At 40.4% G+C, this 27,858-nt stretch overlaps 1 protein-coding gene across 5 annotated transcripts; it reads left to right on the forward strand.

Annotated features, from left to right (window-relative positions):
- Window positions 1-9,435: 9,435 nt before the first annotated feature.
- Window positions 9,436-27,428, forward strand: LOC307014040 (uncharacterized protein). Of its 5 annotated transcripts, XM_079641698.1 has the most exons (6): window positions 9,437-10,124; window positions 12,489-12,656; window positions 20,275-20,399; window positions 20,768-23,498; window positions 23,645-23,665; window positions 25,617-25,754. In XM_079641698.1, the coding sequence occupies exons 1-5, from the start codon at window positions 9,672-9,674 to the stop codon at window positions 23,660-23,662; spliced, it is 3,495 nt and encodes a 1,164-aa protein (XP_079497824.1). In that variant the 5' UTR covers window positions 9,437-9,671; the 3' UTR covers window positions 23,663-23,665; window positions 25,617-25,754. The 5 variants fall into 5 exon arrangements, 4 of the variants coding, with proteins under 4 accessions (XP_079497823.1, XP_079497824.1, XP_079497822.1 ...); XR_013801142.1 differs by having other exon boundaries at window positions 9,436-10,124; window positions 20,768-23,665; window positions 25,617-25,744; XM_079641697.1 differs by lacking the exon at window positions 25,617-25,754 and having other exon boundaries at window positions 9,436-10,124; window positions 23,645-24,108.
- The last annotated feature ends 430 nt before the right edge of the window (window positions 27,429-27,858 follow it).

Genomic DNA, 27,858 nt, shown 5'->3' on the forward strand with positions numbered 1-27,858 from the left:
GTTCTGACTCTGGGGACAGAAAGCTGACCAGTCCCTGAAGACCTGAGAGATCTGGATGGTTCATCATTTAGCAGGAGGTCAGAAAGCATTTTGGTCCTAAACCATTCAGTGCTTTATAAACAGCAGCAGTATTTTGAAATCAATTATTTGACACACAGGAAGCCAGTGTAAAGATTTCAGAACAGGAGTGATGTGATCCACTTTCTTAGTGTTAGTGAGGACTCGAGCAGCAGCGTTCTGAATCAGCTGCAGCTTTCTAATAGATTTTTTAGTGAGACCTGTGAAGACACCATTGCAGTAGTCCAGTCTACTGAAAATAAAAGTATGGACAAGTTTTTCCAAATCCTTCTGTGACATTAGTCTTTTAATCCTAGATATGTTCTTTAGGTGATAGTAAGCTGATTTAGTAACTGTTTTAATGTGACTGTTGAAACTCAGGTCAGAGTCCATGACCACACCTAGATTTCTGTCTTTATCTGTTGTTTTGAACATATACTTCCATCAAAGTGGTGTGTTACAGAACTATGTGGTAGGGCAATAGTATTTGAATAGTCGTGAGACAACCTGCTTCATAAATATGTCGTTGTATCTTGTGTGCATGCCAGGAGAGATCACGAAGAAGTCAGGCATCTGTGTTTAAGTGTGTGTGACTGAACAGCACTTGATGACAGTCACACACACACACACACACACACACACACACACACACACACACACACACACACACACACACACACACACACACACACACACACACACACACACACTATGTCACTGACAATGTAGGCTAAACACTTTGTGCTTTGACAGTCGACTGATGCTATGCGAAGGATCCAGCGCTACTTCTCTCACCAGGATGTGATGTTGAAAAAGAAGCAGGAAACAGCGTTACATCCCTTGACTGAATCACTCTCCTTTCTTTCACTCTTTTGTCTCCTCTAATGTTTTCATTTTTAGCAAAGCTCAGCTTTAAACCCCACTGAGTCACCTCTGCCCTGCCAATGACAGTTAGACTAAAAACCACCGGCATCCAGCGGTGGAGAAGGAGAAGAAGAAAGGAGTTGTACCAAGAATAGAGCTGGTGTTTTCTTCCACTGTTCTTTTTTAAAACTGCTGAGTCACTTTGAAGTGTGTGCGGCTGATAAATGGCTGCAGCATGTGTGTGTGCGATACAGAGACACATTTATGATGACATATTTTGTGTCACACACTCCATGTGAGACGACATAAGAATACCAAATGTCACCGATAAGCTGTCACAAGAGTGGAGAATAACAGAAAGTGAGATGAACAGCAGCAGAGTTTTGAGACAGGGTGGAGATAAGAACATTTTAAAAGGTGAAAAGACAAAAAAACAGAGAGGAAGAAGCAGATGTTGCAAGGCAAGGCAAGTTTATTTATATAGCACCTTTCAACACAAGGCAATTCAAGGTGCTTTACAAAAATGAAAGACATTAAGAAAATGGCATTTAAAAACAGTCATTAAAAAGAAAAGACAATAAAAGAAACATTAAAAGACTGTCAAAGTTTTCCCCAAAACTAAGAAAATACCCATAGTCGTACCTAGTATCCTACTATAAAGCTCACAATAGTTTTAGTAAAACTAAGAAATGACACGAAGGACTCACAAAGACTCAGATGCACGATTCTTTCTTGATTTCAAAAAATACCTTTTAATATACAAAAAGGTTTTAGGATCAACTAGGACACTCAAAAGTTCGCTAGGTTCAACTAATAGTACAAAAAGACTTTACAAAGAAAAAGGTTTCTAGGATCTATACTCAATAGTTCACTAGGTTCGACTAGTATGCTCAATGTTTACACGAGGGAATACAGACATGGACTTGGTATAGAGACAAGACAAACCGACAAAAGGAGAACAGGGCTATATATACACACAATGGTTAATGGGACACATGTGAAAACAATCAGGAGCAGGAGACCACAATCAAGCTGGCAGGTGACACACAACGACAGGAAGTGTAGACACCTGAAAAGAGAGGACAGAGTCAACATCAAAATAAAATGCAAGGCCACAAGAATAAACACCAAACAATAAACTAACAGAACTCTAACGCTGAAACCTTACAAGAAAATGTACCCTATAGTCTACCTTCGAACTATAAGATCCTTAACTTTTTTCTGAAACTAATAAAACTGGCGAATGAATGAAAGATGGAGGGGCAGGGTGTCACTATATGAGCGAGGGTTAAAGAGCGGAGGGGTAAAGTGTGACATCCATGATATACATCATTCATTGCGTTAAGCAAACACAACCAAACCAGTTTGACTGACTGACTGCTCCCGGCTGTTGACAGTGATACATAAAACCAGTCCAACACCCACGATACAAGCAGATTATTATGAGACGATGAATCATTTTTCTGCCAATCAACGAGTCCGTAAATCAAAAGATTAGATGGGCAGTCGAACAGCTGGTGAGTCACCCAGTGATTCCCTGAACAAGCGATCAGCATTGTCATCCAGACAGACAGGAACAGAGGAAGCTTGAAATATTTAATGGTGCCTCAAGTTATGTCAGGAAGACCAAGTACGCTCTGTCAGCTCCTTCTATCCTCAAATGCACTGGTGCCCCACCTGAGGGCCACAAAGCTGTGAGGACTTTGAAGGCAACTTGTTTTATTTTGAATACACTGTTGATTTATTTCTAAGGATTTCATTCATTGATGTGAAGAAAACTAAATGAAATACTTACTTTTAAAAATGTGGATTAAGATTTAAAAAATAGAGACGTTTAATTGGGCTCACAGGTCACAGGTTCAAATATTATCGTGCTTTTTAGGTTTTAGTGCATGTAAATGATCTGCAAAGGCAGGTCATCTCTAATCGGTTGACCAATCACCACAGCTAACCAATCAGAGCAGACTGGGCTCTGGTTTCAGACAGAGGGTGAAAGAGGTGCTGCAGCACATGCAAATAAAGACCTTTTTGAACATTAAAGGGGACCTATCATGCAAAATGCACTTTTGTACGTCTTTTCTACATGAATATGTGTCCCCGGTGTTCCAGGGAACTCACCAAGTGTCAGAAAACACAACCCTCTCTATTTTCCTCCATTCCCAAATCTCTAAAAAAGGGGCTGCAACGGATCTGATACAGACTGATCCAGATTTGAACACTTCTGTGACGTCACAGAAGTGGCGCTACGGCTATAGAGAACCGTAGTGACGCGTCGTAAAACCCGGAAGTAAGTTAGAATTTTTAGCACTTCCGGTTCCTTCCTCAAAAAGCAATGCATTTTTTCCATAGGGTTTTGGAAAATAGCTCGAATTAAGGTCTGTGGTTGACACAAATTTAAGAGGTAAATCACGTTTTGTTCTACGACATTAAATACAGCAGCAGTGACCCCACTGGGGATTTTTGAAGAGTTTACGTGTCTGAAAAACGATGGTTGTTACCGAATGGCTGAATAGGACTACAGAAATTGTCGAGGCCGTTGTACGTCATTACGCCGAACACGTAAACACTCCCGCTAAGTTTGTTTTCCCCTGTGTTCTGCTTGAAAGCAAGTACCTGCCTATCTTTAGTATCTGTATATCTATATCTGACCATTAGAATCTGTATTTTTGAAATTGTCGTTTTTAACACCGTAGTTTTACATATTATAGAATAATTAATTACCAGTGTTTTCCAATTTTACTCGGCAGTTCGTTTCGTTGGCTAACGTTAGCTAAAGCTAGCGCTACTAGTTAGCTACGCAATGGTTTGTTGCTTTGCTCCGGGTTGCAGCCACAGGTCTTCGCATGGAACGTGCTTGTTCTATCGTTTCCCGGCCAATGTTTTCCAAAGGAGAGTCTGGATTCGTGCCATGAGGTAAGCTGACGTTACATTTTTGTCCATGTCACGGTGAAATGTAAATAATGGGTAGTGACTGTATCGCCGTTATAGCGATGGCGCTGCTGAAAAGACCGCAACATAAGTAAAGATAATGAATACATCCTATTAAAACCTGTGTGGCTTATATAATAAGTCTAATTAGTACAAGCAGCATAACGTTTCACCATGTAACTAAAGATTGTAGTCAGGGAAATCAGTTTGACATATTGAACTAATAACAAATCACCTCTGGCTGGCAGAGAACTCTCTGCTCCATAGCTTCTCTTGGACGTAAAATCACATGTACATTTTACATTTATTTTCAATTTAATATCCCATCCCTCACATACTTTTGTATATATAATAACTTATATTTTGTTTTTCTTGTTATGCTGCTGCAACACAAACATTTCCCAAATTGGGATCAATACAGTAATATATTATCTTAATTAATTAAGAAATATAATTATTATAATTAGTGTAGCAGCTGACACCTATTTTCAATATGGATTAATCTACCATTTATTTCTTTATTTCAATTTTCATCTATAAAAATGTCAAAATAGTGAAAATGTTCATGAGACTTATCAAAGTGCAAGGTTATATCTTTAGATGTTTTGTTTTAGCCTATGTACTGTATGTCTTAATGCTCTTACAGTATATGTGACGGTGTGACTTCCATGAAACTATATTTGATAATCCCAACAGACGAGCTGACAGGAAACCTAACACTCTAACAACCACAACATTGCAAAGGCGAGTAAATGTAAATTAAAAACAATTCACAATTTTTTTATTTCTTCTTCCTTGCAGTGAGGTGAAGCTGACCTTGCACTTGGTGCCAGTAAGGATGTTCCTCACGCAGGCTGAATGTTTCTCCTTCCTTACTGACAAAGAAGCCCTTGATTTGCAATGCTTCACTAATTGTCATTTCCCTGGCTCCGTAGGGACACTTTATCTCCAGCACAGCGGAAGACCCTACCAGACCATCCGGAGATGCCCCCAACATTCCTGATAGGGAGAGCCACAAATCTGACTCATGGACCTGCATCTGAGTTGCAGTGGTGAATGCCCTGACGCCCTCACATTCATTCATAGTCCCCCACTGTACCGACAAAACACCATCAAGGGCCTGTTGTTGCCCAAGCACCCTGGCAATAAAGGAAGCAGTCACACGCTTTGACCTCAGGACAGCTCCAAAGTTACTGGCAGTCAACCTTCCTTTCCTGAACAAATGCCAGTTTGGGTTGGTTCGCTGACCAGTGGTAGCCACCGGAAATGCCCTCTGTTGCTCTTCAGACAATGCCATGCTTGCCACAATTGCCTCAGGTCCCTGATGCACAACAGATTTTATAATTTCAGGAACAGTAAGTGTTTCAAAGCTGTAGTGTTCCTCTTCTGGCTCGGGGGAGAGAAGCCAAGAAATTCCTGAGAACCTGCCCCCGAGTCTGTCCCTCAGCCAGTCACGATCTTCGGAGGTGGGCTCTCTTGTCAGCGGGTTAAATTAGTTATTGGTTTCAACAGTCACATTAAAACAGTTACTAAATCAGCCTACTATCACCTAAAGAACATATCTAGGATTAAAAGACTAATGTCACAGCAGGATTTGGAAAAACGTGTCCATGCTTTTATCTTCAGTAGACTGGACTACTGCAATGGTGTCTTCATAGGTCTCACTAAAAAATCTATTAGAAAGCTGCAGCTGATTCAGAACGCCGCTGCTCGAGTCCTCACTAACACTAAGAAAGTGGATCACATCACTCCTGTTCTGAAGTCTTTACACTGGCTTCCTGTGTGTCAGAGAATAGATTTCAAAATACTGCTGCTGTTTATAAAGCTTTGAATGGTTTAGGACCAAAATGCTTTCTGACCTCCTGCTAAATGATGAACCATCCAGATCTCTCAGGTCTTCAGGGACTGGTCAGCTTTCTGTCCCCAGAGTCAGAACTAAACATGGAGAAGCAGCATTTAGTTATTATGCTCCAAATATCTGGAACAAACTCCCAGAAACCTGCAGGTCCGCTGCAACTCTGACTACTTTTAAATCCAGGCTGAAGACTTTTCTTTTTGTCGCTGCTCTTAATTGAACTGTTCATATCTTAGACAGCACTGTAACTTTTATCCATGTATTTTTTCTTTTAATGTTTATTTTATTAGCTTTTCTTTTTAATGACTGATTTTAAATGCCCTTTTCTTAATGTCTTTCATTTTTTGTAAAGCACTTTGAATTGCCTTGTGTTGAAAAGTGCTATATAAATAAACTTGCCTTGCCTTGCCTAATAAAGATTTCATGTGACACATACAATTGATTTGTTGATGGGAATTAATGTGAATAAATTAACTCGGTCTTAAAAGGTTAACGGTACTCTTGCTATCACTACTCACCGACACTATAAACCTTGTCCCTCATGCTGGCCCTGACAACACCGGTAAGCACACCTTCATCTAGGCTGCACTGTAACGTGTCCTGACTTGTAGTGGTTCTCTCCTCTATCTACATTCTTGTCATCTTTGTAAAACGATATCAGACTAGTAATTGACACAGCCATGACTTCTAGTTAAATTCAGTGTGGCTAAAATGAAAAGCTTTGTTAAAATATGCAAGCACGCGAAAGTCAAATTCAGCTTTATTGTCAAAAATTCGACATGTGTTATACATCCAGAAATATCGAAATATCGTTTCCCACAGTGTGACATGTATACATAAAACAAAAAGGGCCTAGATAAACGTGGTATAAATTAAACAAAACGGGCCTAGATAACCGGGGTATACAGTTTAAAATGTTAATATATTTAAAGTGTTCAAAGTGCAGTTTCAGTGCAAGTCAGTTGAAACGATCTTAAGTTGGCGTGACGTTGAAGTCGTGCGACCCTGCTGCTGTACTGGCTTGTAGTTCGTTTATAGCATAACGTTAGCATTTCGCTTTTGGCGACTAGATTTATGATTCAAAAATTATAAAAGTAGGGTTGAAATGTGGAGATTATCCGGCTGAACAAAACGTGATTCCTCTCTTAAATGTGTGTCGACCACAGACCTTATTTCGAGCTATTTTCCAAAATCCTATGGAGAATTTGCATTGTTTTTTCGCGAAGGAACCGGAAGAAGTTTACTTCCGGGTTTTACGACGCGTCACTGCGGTTCTCTAATGGGCCAACTCCACCAATCAGGAGGAGACAGCCACGGACATTGCCGTTCGAAAGCGCTGGAGACGCTGTAGTAGAAATGCCAGGCCTGTAGATGGTGCTGTTCTCACAGAATCAGCCCATGCAAAGACAGTGTTAAATTGAGCGAAATGAGGAATGGCTAAAATGCATGATCTGTTTGGTATTTTGAAAAATAAAAAGTATAAATATGAATTATATAGGTATGGCCCTACTCTATATTATTCAAATATAGCATGATAGGTCCACTTTACAGCATGTAAACATGTCGCAGTAGAGACACAAAATACAAATATGAACCTGAACAAGAGCGTTATCTGTCCTCTTTCATATGATATAACTTTATCTATGACATTTCATATTTGAGAGGCAAAAAAAAATCATTTTCTGCCATTTTTGCACGAAAACTTACTTAAAATCAAGATAGTTGTTGAATATATTTCTGTTGATAGACTAATTGACAAGTTAGCTAGTAGCCAAATGATAGAAAAACACTTTTGGAGCTGGAAATAACATTGTAAGAGTATATGAGAGTTGGCATTATTCTGTTTGTCAGTGCAAAAACAATTACCACAAGGTCTGACTACTCTTCTATTGTTTTTCCTGTTGCCTGTGTCCTGGGTAAAACATTACATGTTCAAATTAACGACCAATACATATACGTCACAGTGAGCAGCAGGTGATACAAATATTAAACTGTACTATTGTAATGTAATAGGCATGTCACTGTTCAGCCTCCCACTGTTTAATAGAACATATAATGACATGTACTGTATCTCACACAATAGAGACCATGTGCAGGCTGCAGCATGTGACTTTAATATACTGAGAATCAAGGTACATTTGGAGCAGATTAGGGTTAATGAAGTGTTATTAAAATGTGTGTTGTAACCTGAAGACTACGTGTTTTGTTCGATGTCTGCTTGATTCTTGAGACTTTTTTCTCCGCTTTCTATTCAAAGGCAAGCTATTTAACTGTAATTAACTTATTATCATTATTATTATATATCATTATTATTATCATCATTATTAACTCTATTATCAGTTCTAGGCATTAAGCTCAAGTTCCTCCTAGTATATATCAAACTTATACTACAGAGTTCAAAGGCAAATCACTTTCATAGCACTTTATTCACCCACCCAACTAAACCTTACGAGTTACTTAAAAAATCTGGACTTTTGCAGACAAAACATAAAATATTTAAAAAACAGCTGGAATGATTAGTCACTGAAATTATTTACAGATTTAAATAGTTTTAATCCTTTTTTATAAGAAATATATATGTTTAGTTACTTTAAGTACTTTTTTGTGATTATTTGTACATACATTTACTTAAGTCATATTAAATGCAGTTTAAAGTTATACTTGTACCAGAGTATTTGCACAGTGTGTTATTAGTGTATGATCTGAATGCTTTCTCCACCACTGGAGGTTGAACATGAAGTTTATGATTGATAACATGTTCTTTCTTATGAGTTATTTCTAAGAAAATGAAAGAAATATGGTCTGTTCTCTCCGGGCAATGTTTTTAGATTCCATGAATGTCATCTTATCTTCTTATCTTGGTTCACGGCTCTGTCTTGCTGGCAGGAGCTTTAAGAAACATGACGGAACAGGTAGAACCGCAAAGTCATGTATGATCTACTTGTGGTTTTCACATGTCTCATCTCATTGGATGACTGGCACTCTAATGATTTAATTGTTAAATAAGGGAGGGATTGCTTTTGTTAATGACTTCAGTTTTTTTAATATATAATCAAGTCAAACTCAAACATGTAAAACGTTTTCTCCTTTCATGGTATGCAGTGGTGTTAATACATGTACTCTAGTACTGTACTTAAGTACCATTTTGAGGTATTTTGAGTATTAACATTTTTTTAAATATTTATAATCCACTATAATTCAAAGGCAAATATACATTTACTCCACTACAGTACATATTTAGTTGCAGATATAGGCTATTGATATCTATCAATAATCTATACCATACAATATGATCAACACTTAAATAAGACACCAATAAATTACATCTGGATTAAATGTGCATGCTACCAAGCATTACATTAATTCATTAAATTGTGTTCATTTACCAGCTTGATAAACAAATCAATAATTATAATCAAAACATATGATTGTGAAATGTACCAATCTAATGAGTACTTTTACTATTGATACTTTAAATATATTTAGATGCCAATACTTTTACTTGAGTGACATTTTGAATACAGGACTTTTACTTCCAACAGAGTATTCCTACACTTTGGTATTTTCTACTTTTATTCAAGTATAAGATCTGAGTACTTTCACCTCTGATGGTATGTTTTGATATCTGTACATGGCACAGGCAAAGGTGCGCATGCATGTGTGTGGGTGTTTTGCTGACAGGGTCACACCTGTCGGGCGGTGCCTTCAGCGGGGTGTCACTCACTCTGCCTCTCGCTCTCTCTCTGCCCCGTCAAGTCTTTCGTTTGGAAATGGGGATGACAATGGCCGAGTGTTAACGCACCATGGCCGCTCAAAGGAATCTGGGGGAACTACGTGAAGTTATGTGCAACAAGTCTGGAGATTATCTACTCAGCTGTTTAGACCACAGAAGGGAACTTTTATGCAAGACGTTTGGAGAAGTTTGGAAGAGGAACTAAACTGGATTTGTAGTATTTGTTTTTGAGACATGGCTCTGTCCCAGGTACAGTGCCTGGACGATAACCACGTGAACCTCCGGACCACCGAGTCCAAACCGGAGTTTTTGTACAGCGAGGACCAGCGGGTCGCGCTCGAGGCTTTCCTTCGAGATGGTCGCGAGGCGTTTGTTAAGTATTTGGAGGCTCGCACCTTGCGCGGCTTCCTGTCGGACCTGGAGTTGGACTCTCTCGCGGAAACGGTGGAGCCCTATGACCCGGGCACGGACATCTTCCCGGAGGACGGCGGGGACGACCAGTCCCCGCTGTCTCTGCACTACTGGCCCGAGTTGTCGGATAGGTCCATCCCGCATATGGACCTGGGTTGGCCGGACTGCGCTTCTTACCGGGGGGTCACGCGCACAGCCGTGTACACGCAGCCACCCCTGGATGATCAGGCTCACATCAAGGAGGTCGTCAGGAAAATGATTGCGCAGGCGCAAAAGGTATGTTGGGCCACTTATAAAGAAGTAGACAAAAGAATATACCATTTAATACAATACAATTCAGCTTTATTTGTTAAGAACTTTAAAACCTCCAGACCAACGTGCTTTATGGAGAAAGAAAGAAAGAAGGAAGGCAGAATAGGTATATTTAAACATTGTCCTGTCTGTTTATGCCTTAATTTTTACTTTCAAATAAAAGTAAACTACTAAAAATGAAAGTTAACACTCTCCGGATACAGGTCCAAAGCCATATACAAATATTTAAAGCATATTCATTTGTGGTTGTCTTCCCTTGGGTTATTGGGAAATATGAAACTGTTTAGTTTGAGATCTTTAGTATTTACATATAGGCTGGGCAATATGTGCCTCTCTATATGTGTTTATTTGTGCTCTTATTTGTTGCTTATGTTGGCTGACACTCTGACTTGCTGTACCCTTTAAAAAATAACTTTAACATTGACATAGTAAATGGCTGTGCAATAAGAAACACCGCTGTGTCAAATATTTCCTTTATGGTTCATCTATTTTGTAGTATTTTCTGCAGTGTATTTCAGGTGTACTACTCAGAGGGTACACCAGAGAAAATATGTAGAAACACATGCATGTTACATATTAAAGATTGCTGTCAAAAGGGATTTTGTTTTACACTTATTTCTCTGACCTGCTGTACTCATTCAAAAGATAAACTGTAACGTTGAACTTGTGTTAACACGGGCAGCAATGACATCAGTCTGTGTGAGGTCAGAGTACAGACTGATGACAACATGAGACAGTGAAGGGTAAAGTGCAACTTGATTAAGCTGCTTTATCAGGGACTAAAAGAAGAACCACCACTGTAACAAGGAAGCAAGATTATGTTGGATATTTGCATGTGCTTTTTTGCATAGGTTGATGATGCATATGAGTGTGCTTTTCTGTCTGTCTAGCAGCTGACTCATCTGAAGCCACAAGTTTAATGTGACATGTTTTATTTCATAGCAGCTGTTCTCAGAGACATATGTGTCTCTCGAATGCACCAACCTATGGGAACTGAAAAGCTTCTGCAGGCTAAATTAACATAAACGGAGAGCTGTGAGAACCTGCACAACTTCCGCTTAAATTATAATTTAAAGGTCCCATGTCATGGCCATTTCTACTGATCATAATTCCATTGTTGAGGTATACTAGAATAGATTTAGATTGTGACATTTTCCAAAATTACATTGGTTTCTCATACAGCATCTCTGTATAGTATGTATAGCGACAGCAGGAAACAAAGTCGCTGAGAGGCTGAGGCCGGGCCTGTTTGATGTTGTATGACACACTAAAAAAAGTACTTGCTGAGATCAAAAGCTCTGTTTCATAGTATTGTAGTTTAATCACAAAAAACTCGGTGATCAGATATAATTGTTATAATAATCACAGCAATCGTACATTTTGCGGTCAACAAAAAAGTACAACGGCCCTGTGTCACCCTCTCTTCCCCACACACCTCACGCAGGTGAACAGGATTACAATGAGTGTCCATACCATACCATACCATATCATATCCATGTGACCCAAGCCAACCAATAAATAGTGCTCAAACAAATATCTTATATTTAAACATAAAGGATTACTAAACATGTTTCATGGCTCCTACAGTATGTGTATTCAATCTCTGTCCTAAACGGCTTGTTGGAGCTCCTCCCCCCCCCCCCCCCCCCCTGTGAGTCCAGTTTGCTCTGATTGGTCAGCTCGCCCACTCTGTTCTGATGAGTCCACCACCGTTACAGCGGAACATCAGTGATTATGTGTTACAATGGCGTTGGCAACCAGAAAATGACACCAGTAATGACAAACAGATGAGAATGCTACGTGGGGTCTGGGTGCCGTGTTGGCGGGATGTTGCGCGGCTCGCTGCTGTGAGGAGCGGACAGTTTGAGCTGGGTTACTGGTGTCGTTTCCTGGTTGCTGCGTGGGGTCTGCGAGACAGCGAGACATCGCGAATGGATGCGGGAAGTGGGGGGGGGGGTGCAGAGGGGGCTGCAGCACCCCCATCTGCGAGGCTCCACTAGCTGTGATTTTGCAGACGGTTTAAATGCATAGAAGGCTACATAACACACAAGGGGATGGGTAATAACCGGAAAAGCATGACATGGGACCTTTAATCATTTGTGTCATCATAAATTAGTCAAACCTGTGAAACAACTTGAATCTTATTTGTCTTGGCACAAAAGATTCAATGTGTAATGTTTTCAGTAACCTCACAGTTATGCCTGAGGCTTGATCTTGCTGCGTAGTTATAAGTATGTGCATGTATTTCCTTACTTTCCTGCATAAACAATGTCTTTTGGAGTATTTTCCAGTGTGTGTGACGCAGGTGTTTTGTGTTTTTGCCTCCAGGTTATAGGAGTAGTGATGGATGTGTTTACTGATGTTGACATCTTCAGGGATTTGCTTGATGCTGGTTTCAAGAGGAAGGTTTCTGTCTACATCCTTTTGGAAAGCTCAACACTACCTCATTTCCGGTCCATGTGTCAGAGGGCACAAATGCACGCCGGACACCTCAAGGTGAGTCAGCACCAGTCTGATGTTAAGCATCAAAGAGTAAGGATTAGTTGTAGCTAGAATTAAAGAGGACATATTATGCTCATTTTCAGGTTTATATTTGTATTTCGTGCCTCTACTCTGACATGTTTACATGCTTTAATGTTGCTGCAGCACCTCTTTTCACCCTCTGTCTGAAACCAAAAGCCAGTCTGCTCTGATTGGTTTGCTGGTCGGCTCTGTTGTGATTGGCCAACCGCTTACAGATCTCCCACCCCTTAGCCAACAGTTGGAGCGCTAGCCAATAGGAATGTGAGTGTTATAGTGATGTCATTAAGATACGGAAGTAAGCAAAGGAGTCCAAACGAGGCCTTTCAGGCAGTGGGGGGTGTGAGGGATGTTAGCCTTTGCAGACTATTTACATGCACAAAAACCAATATAACACACTACAGGAAGGGGAAATCCCAATAAAGCATAATAAGGCCTCTTTAAAACAAATCCCCCATTATTATTATTATTATTGAGAGCCAATGTGTGCTACGTAAAATTAATTTGTGTTTTTGAAAAATGTTATGACAATCTTGCCACATATTGCTCTAGAGCAGGGGTGCCCACACTTTTTTGGCTGGTGAGCTACTTTTGAAATGACCAGCTAACCGAGGTCTACCAACCAAAAATAAAATCCCAAATTGCAAGGGTTGCTGAATAACACGTTTTATTTTTACATGGGATAACTACAATAGGGCTGCAACAAACGACTAATTTGATTATCGATTAATCTATAGATTAATGAAACGATTAATCGACTATTCGGACTACTACTGTGTGCCTTGCACAATTTCTCAAACGCTCTTATTTAGCCATCAACTTTTAGATTTAGTTTGAGGTTGTTTTAGGCATGTGGAAACTAACAATGAAGACAATAAAGATGAATACTTGATTCAAAAATACATATATTATTAAATTAACTTAACAAATTGTGAACAAAATTAACATTGCTTTTTATTTGAATTAAATAAATAATATTTCACATCAAAAGAAACAACAATGTTTTAACAAATCTTATTAAATAATCTGATGACAGAACTGGAAACAGAATAGCTGAAACTTTAACAAAAATAAATAACTCAGTTACCTCTAATCATTAACCCATGTTTGTATCATGTAGTTAACTCCGTGTGTTGCTGCTAGCATACATAACACCTGACGTGGAAACGTTACTCGTGGATGGGGCTACAGAGCTACTCGAAAGACAGTCGAACCCGGTGCATTCCTCCGTCTGAATGTGGTGCAGTTTTGCTAAATGTTTAGACAAATTGCTCGTGTTACCGCCCTTACATGCTAAACACTTTTGGTGACGAGCATTGTCCACCTCAAGACGGGTAACATGCAACCACACCTTGGAGCGCTTCTCTCCACCATCTCCTCCGTGTGTTGCTGCATGTAGCAGATGCGTGTGTGTAAACTGCCCCGCCCCCTTGCAAACAGACGGGGGAGAGAGAGATCTCTTCTGGATTGGAAAGATAGAAAATACACCGACCATAGACGCATTTGTTTGTCTTTTTGCATGTTAGAAACGAGTTGGCGACACTAAGACTAAGAGATAATGTTTGTGTAGCAATAATACATGACCTTTCTCTTTCTCAACTCGCTACTCGGAGGGAAGTCGCTGTCATATGCCTTGTGAACACTCCGATAATGCCTCTCCACGTTACCTTTCTTTGGCAGAGCGACGCTTGCTTTACAAATAAGGCAAATAACCTTTGAATGTGACATCACAAAAAAAGATTCTCCCTCCCATTCTGTGTGGAAGTGGTATGTCTTTAGCTTTTTGCTCGTTCCCGCACTCATTTTGTTGTTTGTCTCTCCCGGCACTTGACTGATTTTGTATCGCTTTGCATTCTGTGTTAACAGACTGGAAAGCAATAGGTCGCTTTTTCTGTCAATCAAGTCAACTCCTGAATTAAGTGGCAGGGAGGCCAAAGGATTAGGGATCAAAACCTGTTTTGTCTATTTTAACGGAGCTGGATTTTTTTAAATTTATGAATGACTCGCGATCTACCAGCATTGCCCCCGCGGTCGACCGGTCGACCGGTCGACGTACTGGGCACCTCTGCTCTAGAGACCACCCTGTTCAACTGACTAACCAATATGATGACAAGAATAAAAACAGAACATTTGAGTTAATTATCTATTCTGTTAGGATAAAATCTCAAAGTTGCAGTTTCATTCAGTGTAAATGTGTCACCAAAGCGGAAGTAATCTTTGCTCTTTGATCACAGGGGGGAATTTCCAGATGTTCAGTAATGCAGAAAATGATCAAGTCATTATGAGACTGTAAGGCACTGTTGTTGAACACAAAAAGTAAAATAGATACTATGAAGAAAAAGGAGGCAATTGAAGTCAAGAGGTTTTCGTTATGCATAGATAAGTGAAAGCACATGCCCTCTATCATTTTTCTCACACACACGCACTCACACAAAGGCTCAAATAACAACCAGCTGGCACTGTATCATATGAATATTTTACCTCCTTGTGTCTACCTTGGGTGTTTGTTTCATTCCATAGTTGGCCGGCTACCATGAAAAACCCAAGTTAGAACACACATTTGGTCATGTACAGACACGTAGAATTAAGTTAAAGGGAAAGTACATCTCCAGTGAATTGTTCTCCTGAGAATGGAATCTTTTAATCTAGCTGCCAGTAAGCCTGTAAGAATATCTCTGTAGTGTTTCCTCCAGTCGTATACTAGACTCTTTTAAGAACAGGATTAAAACAGTTCTTAATTTTAAGTCATCAACAACCTCTTTATTAAAATGTTGTGAGCCAGGTGGGTCTCTGTGTATATTGGTATGTTTACAAAGAGTGCCTTGTTTGGTTTTTATTGAATGCTGATGTCATTATTCCTATAGTCCTCCTATCAACTGTTTTAAAGCTTATTATAAAGTATATTATTTGAGTCAGCTTGTTAGGAACATTGAAATCTTCCCAGACACTTGACTAGCACAATTGTTTTATTTGTACACGTAATTGCTGCTCTGTACACGATAAGCCTTTTAGCATCTAACATTGCAATTTGTGTATGTACTAGCGGCTGAGTTTGTCCTCCTTTCCATGGGGCGATCATTTCAATTAAATAACTTACAGTATAAGCAAGGTTGGGAATTTTCCACAAGGGCTTACAATGTGTTTAACTAATTATGTTCCTAGTGGTATTTACTGATAAGGTATACACTGGTTTAGATCATAATTTGGCAGGAAGAAGTCAAACAATGAAGAACAAACACAAACACACACACCCACACTCACTCTCTGTCTCTTCTCTGCCAGTGTGTGCCTTGGAGGGATTTAAGTGAATCGCAAATGCAGTAACAGCTTGACTGCCTTAAAGTACCATCTGTATCTGGATCATAAGCAAAACAGCAGACATTTTCACAGTCTCATGTGGCAGTTTATGATTTCTAAACATAAACATATGACAATTACACATGGCAAATTAATTTCTTATTTTAGCTAAACTGGATGGCTGTTCTCTCCCTGTATTATTCACATTGCAACTGCTTGCTTTCTGAAATGCCCACAGTGCACTCAAAACCTAGATTGAATTAAGTCTGATGTTTGATCCCTGAAATAAACCATTGGCTCGTGGTTATCCATTTAATAAAAATCAGCACATACAACTACTCGTTTCAATCATGGTTTCATATGTTGTACAATATACTGTTATAGTCTAACACAGCTTTACCGCTAAGGCATGGTAGTTGCAGAAATACAGTCTAGTTGTCAAAGCGAATATCATTAAATGAAACATTGTTCTCTATTTAATTCCATTTCCTGCCTTTCTACAAATATATATCATGGTGTTAACTAATCCAAGAAAAATGTATAGTGTGTATAATGAGTGTGCAAACTTATCTATCCATGAACCTGTTTTATTTGTGATTACCTCACATCCTATAGGGGGGTCCGGGGGCATGCACCCCCGGTAAGATTTGTTTCTTTAAATTGAAGATAAAGCATCAATCTGGTGCACAAAGTAAGAGATTTATGGATACAACTCTCAACACTCATATGAAACAGAACTGTATATATTTCAATACTCCAAAAACCATTATAATATGCTCACAACCAATAACACATCATTGATATACTCCTCTCTCCTATCTTTATCTTACCTAGTCTGCATTCTTTCTTTTTATTTATGGATATTTTACTAATCACTTCCCTTTCAAACTGTGTTTTTTTATTTTTTACTGACATTGGAATTATTTGTTAACTTATTTTGAACAACTATATTAAATAGATGGACATATTTGTTTAGACCAAACCGTTTGAGACCCACTGAGATAACTAAAGTTTACAATCACTCAGCGAGTCCTTTACCTCCCTGAGCTGACGTTATCTCAGCCTCTCAGTCCGACAGGAGAGGACTCTCCCTCTCCTTATAGTTGAAAAAGCTTCTAATCTCCGTTAGCTCCAAGCTAGCACCAGATACTAACAACAACCCATGTAACTCTCTCTGTCTCTCTCTGTCTCTCTCTCTCTGTCTGTCTCTCTCTCTCTCTGTCTCTCTCTGTCTCTCTCTCTCTCTCTCTCACACAAACTGCGCTCCTGCCACACACACAAACAGACGCTCCTCCGTGACGATGACCACTTGCGTAAAAAAAAAACATTTGAAAAGTGGGGGGGACACAAACTGGATTTTGAAAAGTGGGGGGGACATGTCCCCCCTGTCCCCAGTGGAAATTAGGTCCATGTGTATAGGTAAAAAGGTGCCAGATTATTCTCTCCCACGCCCTCTGGCATGGATGTACAAAGAGAACTGGATACAGCATTGAAAGCAAGGCCCCCATTCATTCCCATGAAAGTTGCTCAGTGGTGCATGAAGCCAAATTGGCTTAACGTTTGAATAAAACTCCCTACATCTTCTCTGGATCTCCTGGCAACATCATTGGGGCGAGAAAGCATGTCCACTTGCATTTTCATTAAGGCACACCTCCTAGCCACTGTTTTTCAGTTAGTTCTAGTGTTATGCAGAGCTATGTGTGCTTTGCAATTTAATACGGTGGTTGTGCTTTTACACAGCATTCTTTATAGGACATCTTAAGCACTCATCATCTAGAGTTTAGAGAGTTAAACACACAAAGAAATGCAAGTTGCTGATTTGATCTAATCAGTTGGTAAAAGGAATGTACTGCGGGGAAGAGAGAGTCAAGGGTGGGACCAAAGTAGGGTGGGGTGTTTTTACTGTGAGAAAAGCCATACCAGGAATAATCTGCTGCATCAGGATAACTGGTTATACAATTATTTGGCTGCTTTTCAGTTCAGGACCTGGCCTTAGACACCGACGTGACTCATTATGCTGTGTCTTTTCAAAGGAACTTATGGCTTTCCCGAAAACAAGATAGTTCACTCTAAACTACCCAAAGTGGTATGGTAAGTCAAAATGTTTCAATCTATCACCAGGAAAGAGAGCTCAATCAGCGTTCAAAGAGCTGAACATGTACTACCAAACCATGTCAGACAGAAAGCAAAAGCTGAAGCTAGGTTGCAATCATTTTAATTTGACCCCATATTTAAAATATACTATTTACACTATGCAGTAATGCTATATGGACCATTTACTGATCACTAACATAATCTAAACACCTTATAAAAAACCTGAATCGCATGCCATTTCCTGATTGTTTTGAATGTTTAAAAGGACCTAATAAACACTTCCTAACTACCTAACCTAATCGAAAACTACTGATGTTCAACAATGGATTATGGGAAACAAAGGTCTGCATATCTCTCACAGAATTAGGATGCAGTTTTCGTATTTAATGTCGGACAGATGTTGGTAAACACATCTGTTCTTAAGAAATAAAAGAAGATAGGAAAGAAGAAACAAAGAAACACAAAGTGAGTCAGAGCAATTGAACCAACAAAGTGTTTGTTCGAGGTTCCTTTCATGTGTAATCTCTTATCTGAAACATTATTACAGTGTTTTATGATTGCAGGTACATAAACTGTACCACCCATTTATTATCATAACGATTGGTTAAGTGTTAGCCCTCATTTAATATATTGCTTTACAGCTACATAGTCACGCGTGTAGGCCTTTCAGAGCAAAACAACAAAAGTGGACTGAGAACTGAGCCCTGAGGGACACCGGCTTTGAATCTGAGGGAATCCCGATACAGAAGAATTGCTTACAGTAAACATGGTGTGTTTTTCAGACGGAGATGAGCGAAACACAAGTTCCAACAACGACCAAGATAATATCACTAAAGTCAAGTAAAGACAAGACATAGATTACATTGGGATCAATTGCAATTATATTATTGTTGGTTGTGTAATATGTAATCACAGTACTTACTTGGAATGTGCTGTGTAATTGCAGTTTGAATAAGTGTGGCTACTTGGTTAAATAAAAATAAATTACTGCTAATAATCTCTATATATGGCTCTGTGGCATAACCATCGATGGTGCCCAGAGCCGGCCAGGGGCCCATGCAATACCATTTTTTTTGTTTAAATAACGATATTTTTTTAATATATTTTTTTTATTTTTTTTATTTTGTGGGGCCCCAATGGCATTGACCGGTTCACGCAGTCTTCAAAGTAATCAAGCAACCTAAATACATTTGTAATTTACGGTGCAAAACAATATTTGCACCGGGGCCAATCACAACGTTGTTACACCACTGATATGGCTGTAGGGTTTTCTTTAAAGAGTCCACAGTTTTTTTCAACTTCTATAGAATATGGTTAGATATACACATAGAAAACCTAAATCATAGTTAAAGAAACTGTAAATACCTGGACACACCTACTGTAGCTAAAACTCCCAGGAAGAGATCTGGATTGCTTTGCCAGGTGTTTATATGTCTGTCTATCTGTGGATAGATTTGTCAACGCCATAAAATACAGTTATGAAACTTTACAGTTGAGATCAAAACAAAGGCAGAGTTCATCGAAGAGTGTGACCCGAGCAAGGGCCCTGGAAGTCGAGAGTAGGAATGGACAAAGTAGAAAGCAGCCCCCTTGCACCACACACTGCAATAATCTGTCCGGTTTGGTGTTGTGGCTGGCGTGATCCCATCTGTAGTCTACTTTCTTAACTTAATCGGGAAATATCATTCAAAGAAACGCTTTTTTAATGCTTGTGCACATACATTTTGCTATCTAGATTGCCTACCAACCGTCAATTTGATAAAAAGGACAACCCAGTCAGTTTTCTTACTTCCTATGTCACATTCAGGCTCATTGAAATACACCTCCCCATTTGAGTATCTAAATGCGTTGAGAACTACCTTGGCAAAGGTGTGCCATACTTTTCCCGCACACCAATCCGAGCAGATTAGGCTTTTTTTCCTGCAGCTGGGTTTAAACAAAACGTATCAGATAGAGAGCAAATGCAGGTATATTCAGACAGACAATATGAGAAATATGTTGTGCTTTTTTAACGTAAAGCATGTAAACATGTTCCATTGACACCAAAATACATGTGTGAACCTACACATTTGCATAATCTGACCCATTAATGGAAGATGAATTGGTCCCTGTCATTGTTGTGTAACCATTACATCATGCAGGTCACAGGTTAAATTTGGAGAAGATTATATTCATCCTCTTTGCATGTATGTGCGTGTTACAGAACCTCAGGGTACGCTGCACAGATGGAGCAGAGTTCCAAACCCGGTCCTGCACTAAGATCAGAGGGCGAATGGGACACAGATTCATGTTCATCGATGGAGACAAAGCTGTGTCTGGGTCTTACAGGTCAGTGTACTTAGAGTGTGTGTATGTGTGAATGTGTGTGTGAACATTTTTCAAAGAGATTGTAAGAAAGAGATAAATATAGACAAAGAAAGAAACAGATTATCTACTGTATGTGCGCTCCACCTCTCTTTGTGTCTTTGAGCCTAGCGTGAAATGTGAATAAAGAATGTACTGTTAGTGTCTGGTAGCATTATCTCTACAAGCAAGACCAACAGGTTTTAAATGTATCCAATGCACAAGAGACATAAATGCATGCACAGTGCAGTCTCTAAATGAATGGATGGTTCAGTCATTGGTATTTTGCCAACATTTAATATCTTGTTGTGCTTAGAGGTAGACTAACTTTGTATCTGTTGTATGTTCTGTAGTTTCACTTGGTCTGCATCGAGGCTGGACAGAAATCTCATCACCGTAGTTACAGGCCAGGCAGTGGAGTCCTTTGACAAGCTGTTTCGAGTCCTCTACGCAACCTCCAACTCAGTAGACCTCCGTAAGGACGCCATCGAGCCTGAACCTGAAGCGGAACCCATCCCAGCGCCGGTCGCAGTCGTCCCTCCTTCTGCTGAAATGGTTAGGAAACTGTACAGTGCCAAATATGTTGCTATGGGCAACCCAACCACCACTCCTCCTCCAAAGACCAACAATCCAGAGGACTCCAAGAACCAGGGAACCAAGAATCATGGGGGGAAAGGGGCTAATAAAGAATCTACACAGGAGGCTCCGCCCATCCATCCTGGACTCATAGATCTAGAGAAAGTGTGCATGATGTCATACCTGCCCACCTGGCCAGAGCCCGACCCGGCCAGTGATGTAATCGGGTTCATTAACATTCGTGATAACAAAAAACAAAATCAGGTCCATCTACAGAGGTCGGAGATGTATGAAACCAGCCAAGCAGTCAGGTTCAGCAGTCCCTTCAGTAAAGCAAAAGAAACTCTGCCCGACGTTGCTAAGCCAAGAGACTTTACGACTAAACAGAAGGAGGTGAATAAACTCCAACCAACACAAGATAAAACCAAGACTAAAGAGGTGGTGGTAGATGTAGCCCAGCAAACTAAAACTAACAAAGGTCCAAGTGAGATCAAAAGCAAAACAGAGGAACCTGCATCCGGACCACAGTGTGAGTCCAACAAAGACACTACGACCACTCCCAACATTGAGAATAAACAGCATGCTAATACCTTCCCCAAACAAGATGCAGGCCACAACAACACACCTCACCTCAATGCACACACTCCTCCCCAATCCAGAAGCAGCCCATCCACTCCTAACTCTAAGGGGTCTTCACAAACCACACAAACTGTCACCACCCTCTCTGAATCAAACACTAAACCAGAAGTTGACAGTATTTTAAACACACAACAGGAGGTTGTGAGCAGGAAACAAGCCCTGAAGGCGAGCTGTACACAAGACTCACACCTGCATAGTCCCACTGAAGGGAACACAGAGCCGCCCCCACAAACAAAGACAGTGCTGCCACATATGGACTCACAATCGCAGGCTGATCACACGCAGTCACAAAACTCCTCTGAAATGACCCCTATCATCCAGACTCCCACCATCAACAGCCACAAGTCTTCCCCACAGTCTGTCAGCTCCACCCCCCTCTTTGAAAACAGTCACGTCTCCATCACTACAAGCAAGAGTCCCAAGTCTTCCATTATCTCTTCTTCCATTCCCCCTCCTGCCCTCCCTTTGGCCCCAGCATCCTCATCTGAGACTTCAACACCACCCATTCCTAAACCTCGTACAGTCCATCTGGTTATCAAGGGCGACGTCACCGACAAAGGCCAGAAAATCCTGGAGATCAGTGTTATCCCAATGGCTGAGACAAGCACAGCGCCGGAAAAGATCATAAATACGCCTGCTGTAGCAACAACGGTGACAACATTGCCTCAAAAGGTTGCTGAGACAGTCCCAGAACTGCAGAACAACAGCGAAGGCGAGGTAAGGGCGCAGAAAATGGCAAAGGACATTTTAAATATGGTAGAAACACCACAACAAAAGCAGAGTGGGACTTCCCAAAATACAATGAATGAGAAAGCAGTTGGAGGTGATGACAGAGCAGGAATGCTATCGATAGCCGGAAACAAAGCCAAGTCAGATGTTTTGATAACAAAAGTAGAGAATGTGATTACTCAAGAAGTCATTCCAAAAAGTGTCAAGCCCAAGACTTTGGTGTCGATGGATGTCAAACTAACCCCACAGAAAGATAGTGTTGCAAAAGTACACGTACCACAGAGAATATCGTATAGTGAGTTACCTGCACCAGTTAACGATATATCAGATACTGTGGACTCTTTAAAAGCACCAACACACACTCCTATTTCTGCCACACACATATTTAAAGACAGTGCTGGTGATAGCACACACACAGTTACACACAATCAGCAAGGTAATCCAAGTTTAACACCCGATCGCCCCACAGACGGTATGCCAGATACTGACAAACATAACACTCACAACAACATTCAAGAAAAACCCTCTAAAGGACCAGGAGGCACACACACACCTGAGAGACCCCTGCGATTACATCTCTCTGAAATACACACGCCTGACTTGCTTTCACCGACATCAGAGAGAGGATTGCAGTCACTCATGGCTCTGACCCGCTGTGCCACCCCGGATGGATTTCTCCCACGTACGCCGTCCACCCCAGACTTTCGCACGCCTACCTCCGATTCTCACGCATACAGTCCAGACTTTCGAACACCAACACCTGACGGGTATTTATCACCAAGAACAGACTCCGCTCTCTCCACCGCTTCAGAGGAGTTTTACGAATGTTGCGACTCCCCTTTCCAAGAGCCTGTTTTGGAGCGATTAGCTTCACTGAACCACGCAATGACAGAGGAGCATATTAGCTTAGCACACACAAATAACGCTAATGCTACCAGTCCTGTATACATAAATTCAAACTCTCCTGCTGGTACATTAGGCACTATAGACAGGTATACCTCTAGCACTGAAACAGAAAGTTTAGAGCGAAAGCGATCATCCACCGGTGACATTCAACCCACGAAAGAGAGACCGGACACAGAGAAGGCCGGGGACAGCGTGGAGAGGATGGGTAGAACTCAGGCGACTGAAGGACAAAAGGTATGGCGTACAGTAAGGCGAAGGGTGATTTATTCTCTAAGTTCCACAACAAATGTCCTCACCACACAACAAATAATCATTTTAAATCTACTGTGAAGGTTATTAACCTAAATAATTTGTACTTTTTAATTTTCTTAACCACTCAGCGAACACCAGTCGCATAAAAGGTAAGCACAGCTAAACCAAGTTTTCAAGGGGACGTGCCGCACATCTAACAGGTGGTAGTGAAAGTAGTTTTAGACTAGAATCATTTTCTACCCTATTCTCCTGTAGTGTCTTGTAAAATCCACTTTGGAAATGTCTTCTTAATAACTTAATAACTAAATAATAACTCAAATTTCCATTTACCCTTAATCCTATCTATATTTGTATGCTTGTATTTTCTGATGTATTGAGCATTACAATAGCCTCTGATATGTGACTATAATTAAATGATTTGTGTAAGAAATTGTAACTAACTAACTAACTACTGTAACACAATGAAGCTTCCACAGTTGATTACTTGCGTTGAAACACCATCTGAGATCCTAATTTTGAAACCAATCAATCCTGTTTCAAAAGCATCTTTTTCTAATGATCTTATGTTTAATAAAATCACCTTGAACATTAACATGGTATTGCTATTATTAAATCCTCAATTACATATACTGCCATAACCCAAATTAATTTAACATGCTAATCAGAATAATACTAAATCAGCCGTCGGTTTATACAAATGAAATGTCCTATTGGAAAATTGAATCAATCTCACTGTGTGTGTGTGTGTGTGTGTGTGTGTGTGTGTGTGTGTGTGTGTGTGTGTGTGTGTGTGTGTGTGTGTGTGTGTGTGTGTGTGTGTGTGTGTGTGTGTGTGTGTGTGTGTGTGTGTGTGTGTGTGTGTGTGTGTGTGTGTGTGTGTGTGTGTGTGTGTGTGTGTGTGTGTGTGTGTGTGTGTGTGTGTGTGTGTGTGTGTGTGTGTGTGTGTGTGTGTGTGTGTGTGTGTGTGTGTGTGTGTGTGTGAGAACAGAGCGTCACTAACTTCAAACACACGACACTTGTTCATTATTGAACAAGGAGACTGTGTGTGAATTAAAGTGACATACTTTTAATGAAGCGCAGCACACGCTCACACTGATGCAATATTGATGAATCGGTAAAAGATTGATAGTTTCACATTCATTGCCGTAGATTAACTCACTCACCACTGACCTGAGAACACGCTTTTCATCTAACAATAGTCCTTTCAAGTCAGAGAGGTGTTGCTGGCATGTTTTAACTGTGAACTGTCATGTAATATTAACAAGAGGAACATTAAAACATATTTTACATTTACAAGTACTTCTCTTTTCTATTTGCAACAATTCCATTTACGCTCAAGGCATGTTTCTTATCTGAATATAGCTCAATATTATGAGCCACTAGAGCAGTGACCGTCAACTGGCGGCACGCGGGCCAAATCTGGCACGCCAGACATTCTCATTCGGCACACGCTGTGGCGCGTGAGTGGTTAGTGTGTTTTCCCCCCACTCATTTTTTTTCACAACATCTCGTAAGTAATGTGCAGTACCGGAGTCCAACAGAGAGGCAGCAGCTGCGGGACAGTAGACTGCGTACTGCGTAGCCTTCCCTGCCCTGAAGAAGAAGTGATCCTTCGTTAGCGTGAAGAGTCTACTTAGCTTTATGCGCTCCGCAGTACCTGAGCGTGCTCCACTAGCTCCCCCCCCCCCCCCCCCGTCAACAACTTCAAAATGATGGGCTATATGTAAAAATTGCTGGCCCGCGAAAGTGTCTATTGGATACATTTTGGCCCTTGGACAAATGTAGTTAGTGATCCCTGCACTAGACCATACCTAGAATGGGACAAAAAGTATACAACATATCATTATGGAAAAAGATAAGGGATGTATAAAGGTAGGTATGTAGGGAGGGAGGGATGTAGAGAGCGAGGGATGAATGAAGAGAGTTATACAAGGATTTGTGTTTAGACGAGATAAAAACGGACAATGAGTTCCGGTGTTGAATTTGGAGGCAAACAAGGCTTTATGTGTTGGCCAGATGCAAAAAAAACGTAGTTCAATGTTTTGATACCTCCATTATACATAAATATATTCTCATCTCCATTTTCCTTGTCTTTCCTAGCTTTCGCATACTTCTCCCGAATTTCAACGAGGACGGCAGCAGGCCAGCAAGACGTTCTCCTCCTACCGACCATCGAGACCCTTTCGAGTCCTCTCACCCAACTGGGCGATGGGGCCTCATCCCAGCCGCCATCAGAACCAGGCAGAAAGCAACGTGCTCCCTGATAACGCCTTCTTTCCTCGTAGACTGCCATCCGGACTGCCTCCTCCTCTGAAAGCTGGTGCTGTCGGGCCAGCAACTAGGCAGGACGAAGTCTCCCAAAGCCCGCAGAGGTTCTTCTCTCGACAGCCTTCAGCAGCGCAGGATAGAACGAGAGCTGGACAGACGCAGAATCCATCCCCTTACCCGAAACCCCAGGGCTCTTTTCTCCTCCCACAGTCTAACAGACAGGCGTCGTTTCATTCTCAGATGCAGAATCAGGCTGGATCACCGCAGGAGGAAGGAAAGAATCCATTTAGCGTCACTGTTAGCAGGTTGTACAGCTTGAAGGGCCTGAAGGAGAAGATGAGCAAGCTGCCAGCGCAGAGCAAGAGAGGCAGCGGCAGCTCGCATGGACAGAGATACAACAGCACAAACTAGTCTGCTACTGTCAGTCATTCATTTTCGATAATCTTACTGTAGCACATCAAGCCAAAGAAAGGTAAGTTAAACACAAATTAAGATACACCTCCGAGAAAAAGCTTGCATTGACACGGTATGTGTACCGTGAAAGCAAAAGAGATCCAACAGAGCAAGCTAAGACTTTTACCTTACACGTTGAACTGAACTTTGAACTTTGACCCATGACTCGTGGTATTGACCTGCTCCTGTCTCGTCATATGGAGGATGCACTTTAGTATGAAACCACTGCTATGCATAACGTTGCTCATTATAAGACCAAACAAAGTGTGATTGGATCGGTAGTTTTCCTTTTCCTTTCAATTCTTATTTCTACTTTTCTGAATCTTAAACTTGAAATGTACTTTTTCACCCACGGGGCCCTAGATATTGAACAACAATTGAGTTGGTTGTAAAAAAAATGTATGTGAAAATGTGGATACTAAATGCTTAAATTGTTTGTATGACCATCAAAATGAATATATGTAAAGAATAAATAAACCCAGAAGCTGTAGGTATTTCACTCAACATAGCACTGCTGATGTTACTCCATTAACTTTACATCAACTGTGGATCGAGCAAAACATTTCTTTTTCAGCTAAATATAAATATACCCTCTTATCTTTTTTTTCTCTTTGGCTTTTTAATTTAATTCAGAAAACTTTCAAATGTGGTGGATTTCTTTCCTTACAGCAGTGTAGTATGTGAATTTGTGCTTCCAATATACATGATAAGTAACATGAGTCCACGCAATGCTCAGTATAGAAATAGGTATTATGACATGTTTAATGAAAATCAAATATTACCATGTGCACACATACTGTATTTACAAATGTACTGTATTTTGTGTGATACTGAACAATTGGAAACCATGGAATGTCACACAGACATTAACTTTTTTTTAGTAAATGTTGACTAAAAACAGTTTTGTACTATTCATTTACAATTCGCTACAATTACTTTCCATTCTGGTGGCAGACAAATAATTCAAATGGCTAACCTCATGACAGTAGCTGTTTATACTATGTTTATATGAGTGAGTGGGAACATTTTTCCCACATTTGTATTATTAAAGTACAAGCTGAGTGTTTCTTCTGTTCATTCAAGTGTCTGTGGTACAAACTTGAATTAAAAAAGCTGTTGATGCAGATGTGTTAGACCTTTTTTTGTATTCTTCCATTGTGTGCGATACACTAAAAATATCAAAACATTAAAGAGGCCTTGTAAATGATTTATTTGTTGTTTGCACCACATCCAATTTATATTCAAAATGCTTTTCTCTGGAGGACAAAGTCACTGTGCTCAGGCAGAACATAAGAGACTCTTTACTCTGAAGACACATACAGATCTATTGCTAATTTTTACAAAGGTCTACAAATTGGTGCCCTTTTTTTGAAGGATGGTCCTTTGTTTGAAGGAACGTGCAGCGGCGCTTTTTTGCATGACAAATAAATTCCTAGATGACATCGATAAATTGGCTGTTGTTCACATAATCCACGTGTTTTACCCAGAAAAGCACCTGTCTTATCGTGTAATGAGAAAAGCTCCAGTCTTTTCTGTTATTATAATAAACAGACATTACATTTGTGCACTTGCTTAATGTTTGTTTAGTTCTTTTCTTCTAAACCTGCTTTTATCACTGCAG

Source organism: Notothenia rossii (assembly GCF_949606895.1).
Source record: "Notothenia rossii genome assembly, chromosome: 8".
In the NCBI taxonomy this organism is placed as follows: domain Eukaryota; kingdom Metazoa; phylum Chordata; class Actinopteri; order Perciformes; family Nototheniidae; genus Notothenia; species Notothenia rossii.